Below are 16,715 nucleotides of genomic sequence, written 5' to 3' on the forward strand. Positions count from 1 at the left end.
ATCAACACTCAAGAACCCGACAAGCTGTTCACATGTTCTGTAGAGAGTATAACATTAGTCGCCTGCGCTGTTCTTTACAGAAGCTGAAATGTGACGAGGGGTTTGGAAGCATTACAATTAGATATCTGATACATTTGGACAACTTACCCTGAAGTTCACTTTTGATAAGGCAACTCTCCATCATGTACAGGAGGACGGTGACCATGATGTCCAGCAGCTGACACTCCTCCGTCACATGTCGAGCTAGCTCCTCGTTGCTAAACAGCTGCACACTAATATGTACAATGCGGTTGGACATGGTATCCGACTCGTGGCTTTTCATCAGTGTTTTCATGATGAATGCATAATGCTGAACAAATGTTTTTGTAAAAGTGATCTACCAGAGAGGAAGAGAAAAGCCCATAACACAGTTATGGCTTACAATGATGCAGTTGTTTTTAAGGAGGATTTTATTCATTTCAAGCATCATTTCAGTTACCCGAGAGTCTACGCCATGCATAAGGAATTATATTATAACTAAAATACAGACATAAAGTGATGAAAGACTAGCATTTTTGCAAATAATTGTAAAAACATATAAGAGAAGCATACCTTGTAATCTTGATCTGGCAGCATGTTCAGTAGGAAGGTAACCATCTTCTGAGGAAACTCATATTTGATTGTCCAGAACAGCAACTCCTCCAGAAAGCATTTATGCTTCAGAGATTCAATAATACACGGGTCTGTGGGCAGAAAAAGGCACATAATAAGATGGCTGTTTAACACAACATACTCTATACTAGAGCATTATATTTCCTTTACATTTACCTTTGGTACTGCTGCTCAGCTTTACCCTCTTCCTCTGTCCAACAGACTGCCCTGCATCTTGGTCCTCCTGAGAGATACAACAATTAGGTTAGTAAGTAATTAAATAGTAATTGTAGATCAGTTGATATCAAATTGAATTAAAAAAGGACTACCATTTTGGTCATTATTAAGATTTTAATTAGGAATGGTTCAAATAAGTTATAATTTATTCTATCTGGGATGCTGGCACATACCTCTTTATTAGACTCATCTGGGCTCGCTGGTGCGGCGTTTCCTAAGAAAAGCAATAAAAACATTTAGCCACAGGTAACCATGATCTGCATCTTAAGCCCCTTGACATAACAAAGCAGCTACCTGAGATATTACAGTCTGCAAGACAGACAATTTGTACAAACAGCAACATTCAACATGGGTTTAAATAAGATGTAATTCACTTCATAAAGATTTGAGGATCTTCTAAATCATGTAAGCAAAGTTTAATTTGTCTAGAAATAAGTGCTGAGGTCTAAGCTGTTTGGCAATAAACTGTTTGGTTATCTTAACCCTAAATTAGATTTTACACAAATATTGAATTGAATAACTAAAATACAGGCAGTTCAAGTACATGGGTGTAGAAAGTGTAAAAACGTCTGTTATGGTTATCTTACCCAATAGGACCATAGCCCCTGCACCCCCTTCAGCACCTACAGCAACATCAGCATTAGCACCTTGGGCTTTCTCCTCCACAGACACCAAACCGGAATTCTTCAAGGCCGACAAATACTTGTCATAGTTCTTTTTAGCAAACAAATTCTCCTCCTTGCCTGCAACAGTGAAGCAAAGCAGAAATTGCAACAATTAATTAAATAAAAAAGACATGTACTTTAAAATATATATTGCTTACAACCCAAAAGAATACCACTAAAAGTATGTGGTATTTTAATGCTTCATGATTATCAAGCTTTCTAGTACGGATATTTACCCATGCTCAACTCCTTGAATATTTGCTGATTGGTCAGGATCTTTGTCAGTACAGTCCTCATTGCGCCTCCCATCTTGGTGAGCTCCTCCAGGAAGGAGATCTGGGGCTCCAGATGCTGCAGGACTTTCTGTAGATCTCTCTCAGTTGAGGTGTCTGGCAGAGCAAGATAAGATATAAGTCATCAGACGCGATACATTGCGAACATCATTTTGGATGCAAACAATTATCTTGCTTGCACAGCAGATCCTGTTTGCACTTCATATGCAACAGGATATCCACAGATCATTGTATAACATATCAAATTAAATGATAGAAGATAGGATACTACAAGACACCAACACGATTAAGAGACATTTCTCAAAGTTACAGCTTTTGTTAAAGATGGTAACTAGCCCAGACTATTTATTATCTCACGTGGTTGTAAAGAGAAGACTGTCCTAAGTTCTTTCACCTGATTCAATGTACCCATCTCTCAGATACTGGATGATACACAGGATAAAGCGAGGAAGAACCATCTCAGACATCAAGAGAAGGTCTCGGGGTATTGAGGGGACATTCTCCCCCGTTCTCAACCGATGCCGTCTGCAGAACCTGTCAGGAAGAAAACAAATGGGGATTTTTAACAGTTTGAAGTCTTGAATCCTTCTAACAGGTGACACCAGAAGCAGTGACTCTACAAAGGTCTTGCCCTAACCTGAAGGTTGGATTTAAATATAGGCTGCTATCAAAATCCCTGCCTTTACCAAGTGCATAGTACTGTTACATGCTGTGTCTTACATTGTGTCTTGGCCTTTGACCCCCTTGCTCATATGTCTGCTGCACAAAGGATTGTGGGTCAGAACAACCAGAAAAGCCTGCTGGCTTCCATGCTTCAAAAATGCAACTGTATGCAGCATGAAATGCTGGTATTTTTGTCATACTGCATTTGACATACTTTGAATCATGTATCGTAAATAGTAAGGTATTGGAATATATCCAGAATTACATTTGTAGTTATTGTTTTATGTTATAGATTTGTGATAACAGCAAGGTTCATAGTTGAATTTCATTGGGTTTAGATGTAAAGATGGTTGGGGTTTGATGAGCAAACAAGAGTAAGAATCTGGGAGTTTTGGCTGTTTGTTTATCTCTGCTAATCCCCAATGAGATCCGTAGCAACAACAAAACTACAACATGTATTGCTCAAGAGTGTTGGACTAATCAGTCAGCTGCTTGATGCTGACAACAATTAATTTCACACCATAACATCAGAAATAATGTTGCTAATATAATAAAGTATTACTGTCATTCCTTTTATTTTATAAGATTGTATTATACAATATTAGATTGTATTACATATTACTATATGCTTAAGCATGGTATAGTATGTACATCCTATTACATTTGATATTCTGTTATACTGCATTACATTATTACTAATATTACATTGCAACTTGTGCTATGTCCAATACCTCAGTATTTTACTACTAGTAATTGGACCACACAGGGTCTCTTTGTATAACATGTTATTAATTGCTCTTGTATAATTAAATCTTGTTTAGTTTCTCCTCTTATTTTACGAGCATGTGCCTCCTATTTTATATATATTTTTTAGTCTTCTATTTGTCTGTACTTATTTGTGTCCTTGTGCTGCTGGAAAACATATACTTTCTATTAATAAAGGGTTATCATATCCTATGTTCTAATTTTAATAACATTTTAGCCAAAATGTGGCTCTAATTCTGTCTGTAACAGTAGTAAAAGAGGACACATTTATATCACAATGACCCAAGTCCCAGACCTTATCTAAGCTGTTATATATCGCAATATGTAGAAACATAGAAACCTCCACGTACAGCTGCTGGTGCCAGCTGGCTAACCCTCAGAGCAGCTTAGTCGAGGGTTTCCTATAATTTAATGTGAGGAGCATCCTCTTATTCTAAACTATAGCTGACTGGCAGTAAGCATATCTCTTACAGACTGAACTAAAAAGTAAAAGGGACTAAATATATCGGGAAAAGGTATTAGCTGTGATAAGTCACATCTTACTCAGACCTGTCAAAACAGTACTGGCCGTTGGTTAGCTTAGCCAGCTTAGCTAGCCGCTAGCTTGGACTTACCCAGTCTCTCGCATGACATTACTGTCTCCACAGTCACAGGCCCCACCAGCCTGGCTCCTGAACATGTTGAAATCATGGCCCGTGTGGTCTCCATTATTGAAACACTCAGCACACAGTGACATGCACGGGGAGATGCCACAGGTCCGGCATCGATATGCCACGAAATTGGCCGTCCAAACCAGTCCGCACAGAGTAGCGTTGTCATAGGACCGGACCGTTTTGCAGAACTCCTCGAAACCTTCGCCTCCTGCAATCAGACATTTACACCAGTCCAGAGCCTCTGTGTCCGCCGCTGGTGTCTCCGGATTTAGCACAACGTCGAGCAGCTCCTGAAGTTGTCGCACCCCGGAGCTATTGTCAGTCCGACTTAAGTCTACCTTCAAGTGGGCGGCAGTAGCTTTCTTGTCCCGGCGCAGCAGCGACGCCGCCATCATGCACTCTGGCTTGTTGTACACAAATTTATTTTTGTTGTCTTGCTTCCATGTTCTCGGGCTTTCTCGCGATACGTCTAGTCACGTTGTCCTTAGCAGGCGTTTTTTTATTCCCAAATCATTTAACACTACAAATAAATAAACAGTAATGTGTCAGATTAAACAGACATTGACGTAAATATATAATAGCACATTTAGGGGAAATACAACTTTAAAATAATATTATATTAAATAAAGTAACACAAAAAGGGGGTAAGTGAAGAAATTATATTGGGAGCACAGTTATGCGTTCATTGTCTCACAGTTTTAATGTTCTGAATAATCACAATATATAGTTACATTTATTTATTAAATACATGGCAGTGATGTTTTACCTAAATGTACGTTTATAAAAGAGCAATGACTGAAAATGTATCTAATTTGAGCACTTGATATAATTAAGCCTTGTATAAGTAGATATTTGATCTAGCACAGTCTGTCTTGTTTAACCAGCTCCATTCATGCACAGTCATGCATGCTGTTTTGTATCCTTGTTTCTATCTAACTGATGCCTTGCCGCTCCATCATCACACCGATAAAGATAAAGCATTATCTCTTAGTGCACCCATGCAAGACTGGGGAGTGGAGAGGGCCTTAGCATAACTGTGTAGTTCATATTATTAACAAATAATTCCTCGTTGTTGCCCTCATGTTGTAACAATTACATTATTTTCCACTTTATTTTTATATTTTTAGAATGGTGTTTTCAATTGCTTGAAACAGCTTTAAATGGATAATTGTCACCCTTAATGTTTCCCCTTCACCAAACATAATTGTCGTACTAGTTGTAGATATCACAACTGAGGTGCAGGAAAATATTGAAAATTCTCTCTGAAATGATGATCATGATTATTATTTGTAATGATCATTTATTATTTTATTCTTCTATAGATCATGTAATCATACATCATATTCAATTTGAATGAACTAATTCATATTTTAAAGTGTCTGTTTACTTTACTTTAATAAAGTACTTTAAACTGCTTTAAACTGCATTTCTACATTTCATAAAAGATACAAAAAATGCATGGAGGAACTACTATCACGCGTTCCGGGAGTCGGATTGTTTTGGTTGATGCACACACCATCCCGGAAGTCGCGTTTGACCATGCTTAAAATACACTCACTGCGATTCTAGCTGAAAAATAATATTTTGAAACAACTTGTCTGTGTTGTCACGCAAGTTTAGTACATCACAGTCTCCAGTATGAAACTCAAAGAGTTAGAGAGCTGTTTACAGCAGGTGGACACGTTTGAAGAGCCGAAAATCCTTCTTGAGCAATATCCAACCAGTCCTCATATTGCTGGTGAGATGACAACATGTTATCATAGTTTCTTAATAGCGCACAATGTTGTCATTAACTGTCTATTCTTTTCTCCACATAGCATGCATGCTTTATACAATACACAACACGTTTGATGACATTGAGGGGAAGCTAGTGGCAGATCTGGGATGTGGCTGTGGAGTCCTCAGCATCGGGGCTGCGGTACTTGATGCAGGGTGAGAGCATCTGACCATCCTCATATAACTAACTGTGTCAACAACATTTGGATAACAGCTGTAGTTTTCCATCAGCATCTTTCCACATCAGTAATGGAATATACATTTGCTCAAGTACTGTGCTTAAGCACACATTTTATATGTTTTTTCTTTACTATTTCCATTTTATGAAACTTAACTGCTATACATGAGGTAATATGATTATTCAATGCATTTGTCTGACATTCTTACTTTTAAGATTACATGTTTAGATACTTGTCTAGCGATCCAGTTACCTCCAAATTTGGTGAACTTCATTTTTTTCTCGAATAAACTGAAAGATACAAGTTTTCTTTTATGTGAAAATTATTCTACGTATTAAGTTAAATAAACGTTTTAATACACATTAATGCAGCAGCTATATTAATCCCAAAACAAACAATACTTAAACACTGACAGTGAACAATTTACTGCACAATCAATACTTTTAGTTTTCAGACTTTTAAGTACATTCTGATGTTACCACTTGCATACTTTTACTCGTAGAGGAATATATTGTGGTATTTAGTGCTTTTACTTAAGTAAAGGATATAAACTGTTGATCCTTCTATTCTCCCTCTCTTATTCAGTTTGTGTATTGGCTTCGATATTGATGACGACGCACTAGACATATTCAAAAGAAATGCAGAGGAATTTGAGATTTCTAACCTGGATCTGATCCAGTGTGACCTGTGTTCTCTGGAGGCAGAGGCCTATGCAAAAAAGTTTGATACTGTAATAATGAATCCTCCATTTGGGACCAAACACAACCAAGGTGAGTGCAGTTTAGAACTCTGGTGACTTTTTGTGCTTCTATGAAGTTAGGGGACTTCGTTTGGGTCAAAGTAAAGCAATTGTTGTTCCTACAAAACCATAATGCAAGCCAAATGGCATCTGATTCTACTTCAACTAGAATAAGTTCTGCCTTTCTACTGGGGAAAAAATGTCCTTATCATATAACTTGGGTTTTGACATGAACAGTATTTATAATTTTGAAACTAATCATTGTTACTCTCGATATGACATGACTAAATACATTTCAGGTTTTATAGGATGGGCAAGTCTCCTTATGGCATTTATACAAATCTTGATGTGTTATATAAATCATTGTCTGACCCCTTTAAGTTATTGTAGCCCTAACAATTTACATGTTTCTATTTTATTATTCTAGGCATGGACATGAAGTTCTTAAAGGCAGCTTTAACAATGGCAAAGACAGCAGTGTATTCCCTCCATAAAACCTCAACACGAGAGGTAAGTTCATTTCTCATATCAGTCACATTAAAAAGGCACTTGTATTACATAGAGCTTTCAGGCCAAGTCCAAGTTGCGTCTAGTCCAAGTCACGGGCAGAATGACAGTATTTCAGGCTGACCCCAAAGAACAAAGATTTTTTTAATACATTCTGTAACTGTTCTTTCAATGAAAACTTAATGAAAAGGCATGGAGACTGAACTGTTTGCAATTCCTTATCCGATTACAGCACATACAAAAGAAGGCTAATGACTGGGGAGTGAAGATGGAAGTAGTAGCAGGTAAGAACAATACAGTGCATTTACAATGTATTCAATATAAAATATTAAAACTCTACATTCTCTTTACAGAACTAAGATATGACTTGCCAGCATCTTACAAGTTCCACAAAAAGAAATCGGTAAGCTTATAACCCGTCTTATGCTGTTATAAAAAAAATTAAAAAACATTCACACAGATGATTCATTTTATAAAGGCTTTATTTGCTATTCACATATGCAAACTTACAAAAATAGCAAAGCAAAAGTTACCACTCACTGCAGGAAATCTGCAATGGAAAAATCGGCACAAAACCTAACAAATGTTTAGATTAAATTACTGTCAAAGAGCTGATTCATGTTTGATATGATAAAAATTAAAAAACGTGTTAAGTGGAGAAATATAGGTACGCAAATAATGTGAGGCACAAAAAAACAAAGACTTAAAAAGGCTGAAAACTGACGCCAAGCTTTGCTATTTGTTTTCTAGGTCGACATCCAGGTGGACTTCCTACGATTCTCCACAGACTGAAGCTGTCACTGGAATGGATTTAAGTTGCCTCTGCATTTTTACTGTTTATAATAAATGGTTTCACACAAAAAAAAAAAAAAATCCCGGTGCAATGCTGTGACTAAGATCCGTTTTCAGTTTTCAGTTTTGGACCATCATTGTCTTCTCTTTCTCTCTTTGGGACCTTTGCTGCGGGCCCATCATTGTCTTCTCTTTCTCTCTTTGGGACGATGGGTGCTGGAGGAAAAGCACAAAGTAGATACAATAACATTGTTTTTAATATCTCGACATCAAACCAAAATGTGAACCTCTGGAAGATGCTTGACTTACCGTCATCACCATCGTCAAATTTCGTCTTTTTGCCCTTGTAATTACTCCTGCCTTGATCTCTGCCGCCTCCTCTTCCTCCTCTGCCGCCGGATCTTCCCCTTCCTCCTCTGCCGCCGGATCTTCCCCTTCCTCCTCCTCCTCCTCTTCCTCCAGCTTTTAAATACAAACAAGGTGCATCAATACATTTGACTATTGGTGATTTGCGAATTAGATCAGCCGCTAGGTTGGAAAAGCGTATTTACATCTGTTTTTGGTTCTGTTGAAGGATTCTTGTTGAGCTTCGATGATCTTCTTCATTTCCTCTTTCTCCTCCTCTCCCTCAAGCACCTGCCATGTCACAATGTTGGACTTGATCTTCAATTCCCCTCCATGTGCCTCTTTGGCATTATCGAATGCCTCCTTTGCAATTCCGTCGAACAGGAGGGTGCCCTTGTTGAAATACAAAATAAATCATTTTAACTACACTGCATCTCTTTGACCTGAGTGTGAGACTTATGTGGTGGAGATTTTTTTACCTCTTTGGCTCCTCTTGTGAAATCAACCCACTTTATCTTTCCATGCCCAGAGAACAATTCATGGAAGTCTTCTCTTGAAACATCTTCAAGCTCTCCTGAGAACTTCAACAAGCAACCTGTCTTCTCACTCAAAAGCAGACCCTGCAACAAAAAGACAAATTATTATGAGTGAGCCTATCCAAGTTAGAGATTGGACGTTTTTAAGCACTATTAAGGATCTTACCATCTCTTTGTCTTCTACTTGTTTCTGCTGGTCATCCATGTTCCTAAAGATTTTTTGGGGGGGAGAAGGAAGGTCAGTAATTCATCATAAAATGCACAGTATGTTTTAGTACAGAAAGGTGTTTGTGTACTCACTGTTTAGCCTTTGCTTTGTTCTCCGCTTTGTAGTGTTTTCTGTCTTCTGCTTTCTTTGCGTGGTAGTCTTCTCTGCAAGCAAGACAGCAATGACGGTGTTATTATAATAAACACAATGAGGTTCGTTAAGAAATGTTCATTTTCGTGATAAAAGGTTACGGTAATCCAAAATTCACAACACGTTCTTATCTATTGGAAGAATCTGTGTACTGTAATATAACATTTATAAACCACAATACCAAAGAAATGTTTTGCCTTCATTCAAAAAACCTAATCGAAAGCTTCAAATATTAATAAATGACATTTGGTAACATGCGTCACCCCAAACATGCCAAAATATCTACTTATTAGGTTTCTGAATTGCGGTGGACAGTAAGCACCCCGAGAGGAAAATCTATTATACAAGACAGTCTTTGAAGTAGATATGTCCGCACTGTTCTTGTTGTCCTTAGTTTTAATCTTTATGGTTTACTGCACGTAAGTCGCTTTGGATAAAAGCATCAGCTGAATGCTATATAATGTAATGGGTACAAATCCTCTGCACATACTGCATGTACGCACTCCCTCCAAATAACTGAGTATTTCTGAATTCATATCTATGTCAGTCTCACATTTGGTCACCTTTCAGATATTTGCTGACTTCACTTGTCAATCATAAGCCTTTGTAAGATAAATCTTACCTTGATAAAACGAGCATCTCATTGTCTTTGAAGGATTTTGTGTCTGTACGTTCTAGGAACTTCTTGGCTGACTCTTCAGTGACAAAACAAATGAACACTGATCCCTGTAAACAAACGCAAGTATTTAGAAACAAATCTCCCCTTAAAAATCTATGGAAAAACATACTACGGTTAATTGTTCGATAATATTTTTTCTAATTTACCTTGAACGCACGTTGCAGGTTTCTTCTCAACTGAATGTTTTCTATGTCTTTCTCATTCAGCCACTCCTGAATCTGATCAAGGGTCGTTTCGAGAGGAAATCCTTTCTAGATGACAAAAGATATAAGAATGTTGGTAAAAATAACAAATATTTAACCTAGGATAAGAATAAAATGAAAATATGTTCTTCATTAACGGAGGATGTAGCAAAATGTTTTGTATTATACTTCAATAGCTTGGTGGGCCTAATATACTGGCAATAACGTTTGAGTCATAAGAGTTCCTAATAAGTGTTTTAATGCAATTAAAAAACTTACCATGTACACAGATTTGTGTTTAAGAGCATCTTTGTAGTCATCATTAATTTCCGGTAAGGGTTTGCCTGGAGACCTCCGGATTTTAGTCTTGTCTTCGCTTACCTCCAAGAGGCCAGCGTTTGATTTCTGGATAGCTTCGGCAATGACACTGATTTCTGTAGTTAAAGACTTCAGTCTGGGGAAGGAAAACACATTCAACAAAAAAAGCTAAGCTCACAAATAAAAGGCAACTGAACTCCTGCTGCACTGCTCTCTCAATTCATTATGATTGATTTCAAAGTGCTGACTCACACTAGCTGCCGTCTACATACAAATCCCTACATGTAGACTTTTTAATAGAAGAGGTTGTTCTTAAAATGTCCTAGAAAAAAATACCTATTTTTGACCAAAGGTTTTCATGATGTGGTTTGGGACAGTCATGAGTCATGCAAAGGGTTCAAAAATAGATTAGTCATCACTGTTTTGCTCTTTAACCCTGCAGTTTACCTTTCCTTCCACCAGCTGTTTGAACAATTCTCAACCTCACCATTCCTTATTACATTCAGTTGATGTTTGTGATTATCAATGGATATCTATTAATGAATTAATCACTAAAATAAAAATGATTAGTATTTGAGAAGTAGTGTTTTTGAGCAGAAAACGTGATGGAGACAAGAATAACAAACCTGTTGAATTTGAGCAGCGTCTCCAAAGCCACCCAGCCCTCATCAAGTTGGAGCTGTTCTTTGAGAAACTTGTCTTTTGGAAGATTGTGATCCCCAAAGTAGTACTATAGGTGGGAAAGATACATTTTTAGAGTTGAATTCAACCAAATCTTATAAGATATTAAACATCAAATTAATACAAAAATAATTACCTCCACTTGTCGTGCCACCTTTATCTCAATTGGAGACATATTTTCTTGCTTTTCTGCCATGATTGTAGATGATCTAGTAAATAATTAAAAATATTAGTCTTTTTATGGGGGCATTGTGTTTGTGACATGTGCTAGCTACAATATTGATTTAAAAATAAATAAAGTGTATATTACAATGTGGTATTTTAGAATTAAATACTGCTGAAACCCAGATTATTGCTCGAAATGTACAGCGTAATACAGAAATAATCTTAAATAAATAAAATCGAAGAAGCCAATTGAAATATAAATGAATATGAGCATCAGCGTGTATTTGACAAGGACAGGAAACAGTCATATGATGCTGTAAATGCTGCTAGCTTGATAGCTAACATGCTAGCTCATCTGCTACAGCTGTACCGGCCACGCTGTTTTCACAAACACTAAAAGCCAAGCCACTCATATTTCTGAGTCTGGTAAACGTGTCAGTTTATGTTATAATCCGTGAGATTTTAATTTAGTCGCAAATAACTTTAGCGCGAAATGTTGAATTAGTCATTAACACGTTGGGTAAATACATACTAGCAAAAGCATGCTAGACGAATAAATACTCTGTTCTTCTGTAAACCTACAAACAATTTCCTATGATATTTAAAGAAACTAAAAGAGCCACATTAAACTACCTTGAAAATATATACTTACGAATCGTTGAGTCTCCGTTTGCAGCACTTAAAGCCGTGGTTCAGACCGAAAGTGTTCACCTCTTTGCTGCACGTTGTGGAACTGCGTGCACTGCTACGGAATACAGCGAGGACCAAAAAGAGACGTTTCGCGCTTACGCCTCGACGATTGTCCGCCAGTTGTGTGGATCGGAGCAGCTGCGGTGACAAACAGTACAGTCTGATTATAATACCTGTGTGTGTTGGCCGGTACAGCGCCCGGGTGTAGCTGTCAGTAACTGCATTGGCCCCAAATTCAAAAGATAGGTCTTTCATTTACCTCTAAAAATTCCAATGAAGTTTGCTATTCTAGGATCCAATGGAAGGCTTTACACGCCCTGTTTATTTGTTTTGTCTCCTTTCATTGTAAAACACCACAAATGTACTGTATGTTTTTAGTTGTCAGATCTTGTATTTTATTAAACAATATATTTATTGAATTTTCCCTATTTCCACAATAATAAAACAAAAAAACAAACAGATCAACAACATGTAGGATACATAAGGTTTCGGGGGAAATGTTATTACAGGCAGTGGTGAAATGTAACCAAGTACATTTACTTAATCTGTATACTGAAGTATAAATTGAGGTGCAATCAATGCACTCTAAATAAAAAAACCTTTACATAAAGCAGACAGACTTTACCCTAACATTTAACATAAAGATTTAGGATGAAGCCAAACACAGATTTCAGTGTGACTGTGTATATATAATAATATATAATTCAATGTCCACTTAGCTCACTTATTAAATCAGGCAGAATTCCCATGATACGGTAGTGATATATTCAATCAAATAATTATACAGTTGTATACAAAAATAGCAATTATGTATAGCTTCCTATTGAATCTGAGGTTGTTTTGTGTGAGCTGTATTTGAATAATACTCATACATTCATCTTCTTTCTTTTTTCAGTATTTCTTTCAATCGTTAAAAACTGAAGTACCCAAGAGTTAGCCAAAATGCCAGCTGTGGAACCCCTGAGTTTTAAGTGAAATACTTGTTATTGTACTCACAGTTTGGCAAATATGTATCTTTCTAAGGACAGTTCAAGCTGTGGTGTTTAAAAGTGCACCTGATATCTTCTGACTGTGATACAATTTTCATTTTACCATGATCCATTTGGCACACAATAATGTGTTGAGGGTTTAACACTAAACACTGTAAACACAAACACTTCCATGTGATCTGGCAGGGCTTGGAAGATTTCCCACAATTTCCCAAGAGTCCAGCTCAGGGTCGTATTTCTCAATGCTCTGCAGATAAGTCCCCTTGGAGTAAGAGTATCCACCTGTTACATAAATACAGCCATTTATTGCCACTGCCCCACACTCCATCCTCCTCTCCTTCATCACTGATATTGATCTCCATTCGTCTCTCTCTATGTCGTAGCAGTCTGCGATAGTTGTCTGTCCACCAACCAGATACAGCTTGTTGTCCAGGGACACAGAACAAAGTCCATACTCTGAAAACAGAAGAATTTAGATCAGAATACAATGTGAAGCATTTTTTTTTACCTAATCTCGTCTTCCTTTTTCTCATACCTGGATGCGGACTTATTGTAATGATACTCCACTCATTGACATCTGGCTTGTAGACTTGGATTTTTTCATAGGTGCAGTTTCCTCTGTAACCGTAGTGACCTCCAGTCACATAGATTTTGTCTCCCAATACTGATGCAGTGGCATTTCCTACACCTTCAAAAGGAAACAGAGGTCATAGGTATCATTTAATCAATCACTCACATCCATGTTAACCTCTTGAGCCTGCATCATTGATTTTATTTTGTTACCAGTTGGGGGAAGTGCAATAAGCTGACAACACAACACTGACATATTATCAACCAATTATAATGTGTGGAAAACACAGTGTTTATGTCCAACATTCACGGTTCTTTCAGTTCCGTTTTGCTACCAACTCTATAATCTATTTGCAATATTCATTTAGCCACTGAATTCTCCACTGTGTTCACTAGCTAGCTAACTAAACCGCTACAATGTGTTTGACAATACGAGCTACCATAAAAGTAGTCATATTAAATACTGTAGTTTTCATTTTTATTATTGCTTTTATATTGATTTCTCCTTGTTGATTTCCTGGGGGTTCCAGCTTTATCTATGTTCAGGAGATGATTCAGTTGTCATACTGAATCATCTCCATGACAACTGAGCAAATTCCATCTACTCAGGATGTGGCTATAACTCAGAAAGAAGACATGTAGAAGGAACTTGAATTAAGAATTGTGTCAAGCAGCTATTCCAAAGGTCAAGAATGAACACAACCATTAATATGATCAAACCTAGTCAACAGTTGATATAAACAACAATATTTTTGAGGAAAGCATTGATTTATTGAGGTTGAAAGTTCATTCTTGACCTCGGAAAAAGCAGTAGAAAGAAAATCTATCCCCAGGTTCCCTTAGGAAAGCTGTCCAGGAGCTTTAAATCAAATCACATAAGCCTCGTCATCAGATTATCGGTTGAGAGTGAACTCTGAAACTCAGCTTTTAAGACAAAGTAGACAAGAACTGCAAAGAAAAATAAATCAGGTAAACATCAACAATGTCAATGACAACCAGCCAAACTCCATCTGGCATGATCATAAAGCTAATCTGACCCTGTAAAGAGAACCAGTTCACAAATGCATTTACATCACTTAATTGTTTTCATACCTTGGATCATTTTGGCCAAAGGGAACCATTTCTTTTTCAAAGGGTCATAATATTCCGTCTCTTGCTCCGGAGCTCCTCCCCTGTAGCCTCCGATGGCAAAAATGCAGCCATGTAAAGCCACAGAGCAATGGTAGTATCTAGCTGTGATCATGGGGCAACCCTCGGTCCATTCATCAAAGTCACAGTTATAAACAGAAACTGTGTCCAGAGCCTCAACAGTGTTTGTCCTGTAACCACCAGTCACATAGATGTTTGCTCCAAGTAAACTGATGCTGTAGCTCTCCCTTGCATGGTCAGGCATGTCTTTTCCTTGCACCCAGGTGTCGCTGATAGGATCCCAGATGTGAACCTCACAAAGAGGGTGCCAGTAGTATCCCCCAACGATATACATGCTGGAAGACATTTTTCTGGTTGTAGACATCTCTTTGCCATTGGACCTTAAAGCCTGAATGATCATAGACTTAAACTTCCCTTCACTGTTGAGCAGGCATTGTCTGGGCACCTCTAAAGTAGCCTTGAAATAAATCTCATCGAGGTCCAGGTGGATGGTATGCAGCAACTCTGCAGCACAGTGAACACGCTTATCCAAGTCATGGGTCACCCATTTGGCTACAGCATCTATCAACACATCATCCCTCTGCATGGTGAGGTTCTTAGCAGCCAACACTGATCCCATCTTCTCATGATCCAGCTCCAGGAACTCGTCCTGCTGAATGAGCTCTGTGAACCTGCCCAACATCACTCTGCGCGCCTCCCTTTCCAGCCCGGGACAGAGGTGCATCTCAGCAAAAGTGTGCATCCCCAGGCAGTTGTCCACATCCAGGAGGCGGATGAGAAACTCCTCACATGCTTGTTTCACAGAGATGAACTGCAGGAGGTCTGCAGCCTCCAGCAGGCTCTGCACGTTGCTCTGAGTGATGCTCACCTCAGCTGTGTACACATAGTTCACCAGAGCATCCAGGACCAAACAGTCCACCCCGATGAGCTTGATGACGCTGTTTGACCTCTCCCTCATGTCGGCTGTAAACATGACTTTGAAATAGGAGCTGCGGGCGGCCAGCAGCGCCTTGTGGCAGTGAAACACCTGTCCGGACTCGCCACATTGTAACGCAACGTCGGTAAACAGACCACTTATGTAGAAATGCTTGAGAGCACCAAGGAGCTCTGCTGCATGGTCACCATCACAGAAGTCATGTGTGTATATTTCAGCTGGCCTGAGTGACATGGTATCTGGGGAGAACACATGAAAACATCAGCTCTACAATAACATAACGTTAAGACAGACAATTTCGTGGTGTCAAATGTATTTTATCTATCCCTTAATTCAAGATTTGAAAGCTAAAAGAGAAACTATATCTTACCTCTCATCCTATTTCCATGGATGACCCTGTACTCGACAGTGTGAACGCTCCTCTTCAAAAACACATACGAGCCTCAATTTAGCTCGTGCAGGACTGTCGCAGGCAGTCCTATCCTATTTTGGTATTTGTGTGCAGCGGCCAACCCCCTCCTCTCTCCACCAGCAGGTCCTTGACAAAACCAAGCAACCATTCAGAGGATTCACCCAACACCGCTATTTTTCTCCCCGAGCCTAAATATAACCTCCATCCAGTCTCGTGATGCATTCACGTACGGCGCATTAGTGCAACCATGAGGCGAAGAAGCATCACTAACAGAATACAAATATTACACAAATGAGCGTCGCCTTAAATACACCACTTACATGAATCATTAGCACTGTTCAGTATTCGTGTTTCCCCCCTTTCCTGTGGTTGCCATGGCGTTTTGAACCCACTCTCAGTGCGACCAAGGCTTTTCCTAATCCTAACAAGGATTAACAGCACAGTGCAAGAGCTCGTGCACAAGATTCAGGAATGACCACATGAGCTGGATTGTAACGGTTTAACATGAACAATTAGATTAAATCTAAGCATCAAATCACGGAAAAAATATAGTGCTTACTGCTTACACTAAATGCACACAACAATGGTTGAAAACGTTTTTAAATATGCCTACTTTTAAATTGCAAGGGGTAAATTACTTTTAGATATAGGAAAAAAGTACTTAAATATGTGTGACACCTGTATATAGTATTTAACAAATGATTGAGGTTGGTTTTCTATGTTGTACTAATGTGTAGTGTAGAAATACAAGTCAAAGCCAAACAACTAAAAACTAGCATACAAATATAATTGTATATTTGCACCATAA

At 38.3% G+C, this 16,715-nt stretch overlaps 4 protein-coding genes across 5 annotated transcripts in view; 1 reads left to right on the forward strand and 3 right to left on the reverse strand.

Moving 5' to 3' along the window:
* ubr3 (ubiquitin protein ligase E3 component n-recognin 3) overlaps nt 1-4,340 on the reverse strand; it is a 38,368-nt gene extending 34,028 nt beyond the window's left edge. Inside the window, exons 1-8 of the mRNA XM_034128412.1 lie at nt 3,868-4,340; nt 2,220-2,359; nt 1,769-1,921; nt 1,455-1,610; nt 1,041-1,081; nt 808-874; nt 592-722; nt 148-376 (exon numbers count right to left, since the gene is read on the reverse strand). Coding sequence (XP_033984303.1) covers nt 148-376; nt 592-722; nt 808-874; nt 1,041-1,081; nt 1,455-1,610; nt 1,769-1,921; nt 2,220-2,359; nt 3,868-4,301 — 1,351 coding nt within the window. The 5' untranslated portion in view covers nt 4,302-4,340. The remainder of the gene's footprint in view (nt 1-147; nt 377-591; nt 723-807; nt 875-1,040; nt 1,082-1,454; nt 1,611-1,768; nt 1,922-2,219; nt 2,360-3,867) is intronic.
* Nucleotides 4,341-5,423: 1,083 nt separating this feature from the next.
* Nucleotides 5,424-7,980, forward strand: mettl5 (methyltransferase like 5). 2 transcript variants are annotated; one of them, XM_034128414.1, is made up of 7 exons: nt 5,424-5,644; nt 5,724-5,838; nt 6,447-6,631; nt 7,028-7,110; nt 7,340-7,391; nt 7,461-7,510; nt 7,858-7,980. In XM_034128414.1, the coding sequence occupies exons 1-7, from the start codon at nt 5,545-5,547 to the stop codon at nt 7,897-7,899; spliced, it is 627 nt and encodes a 208-aa protein (XP_033984305.1). In that variant the 5' UTR covers nt 5,424-5,544; the 3' UTR covers nt 7,900-7,980. The 2 variants fall into 2 exon arrangements, with proteins under 2 accessions (XP_033984305.1, XP_033984306.1); XM_034128415.1 differs by having other exon boundaries at nt 7,340-7,387; nt 7,858-7,900.
* ssb (small RNA binding exonuclease protection factor La) lies at nt 7,572-11,965 on the reverse strand. Its single transcript, XM_034128413.1, has 12 exons — nt 11,816-11,965; nt 11,135-11,207; nt 10,944-11,047; nt 10,279-10,453; nt 9,964-10,068; nt 9,761-9,864; nt 9,081-9,152; nt 8,947-8,989; nt 8,724-8,864; nt 8,451-8,637; nt 8,209-8,361; nt 7,572-8,115 (listed from the first exon to the last, which is right to left on the reverse strand). Exons 2-12 carry the CDS (start codon nt 11,192-11,194, stop codon nt 8,000-8,002), a joined length of 1,260 nt encoding a protein of 419 aa, XP_033984304.1. The 5' UTR covers nt 11,195-11,207; nt 11,816-11,965; the 3' UTR covers nt 7,572-7,999.
* Nucleotides 11,966-12,266: 301 nt separating this feature from the next.
* klhl23 (kelch-like family member 23) lies at nt 12,267-16,141 on the reverse strand. Its single transcript, XM_034128416.1, has 4 exons — nt 15,866-16,141; nt 14,505-15,734; nt 13,378-13,530; nt 12,267-13,298 (listed from the first exon to the last, which is right to left on the reverse strand). The coding sequence occupies exons 1-4, from the start codon at nt 15,870-15,872 to the stop codon at nt 12,988-12,990; spliced, it is 1,701 nt and encodes a 566-aa protein (XP_033984307.1). The 5' UTR covers nt 15,873-16,141; the 3' UTR covers nt 12,267-12,987.
* Nucleotides 16,142-16,715: the final 574 nt, after the last annotated feature.

This window comes from Trematomus bernacchii, unplaced genomic scaffold (assembly GCF_902827165.1).
Source record: "Trematomus bernacchii unplaced genomic scaffold, fTreBer1.1, whole genome shotgun sequence".
NCBI lineage: Eukaryota > Metazoa > Chordata > Actinopteri > Perciformes > Nototheniidae > Trematomus > Trematomus bernacchii.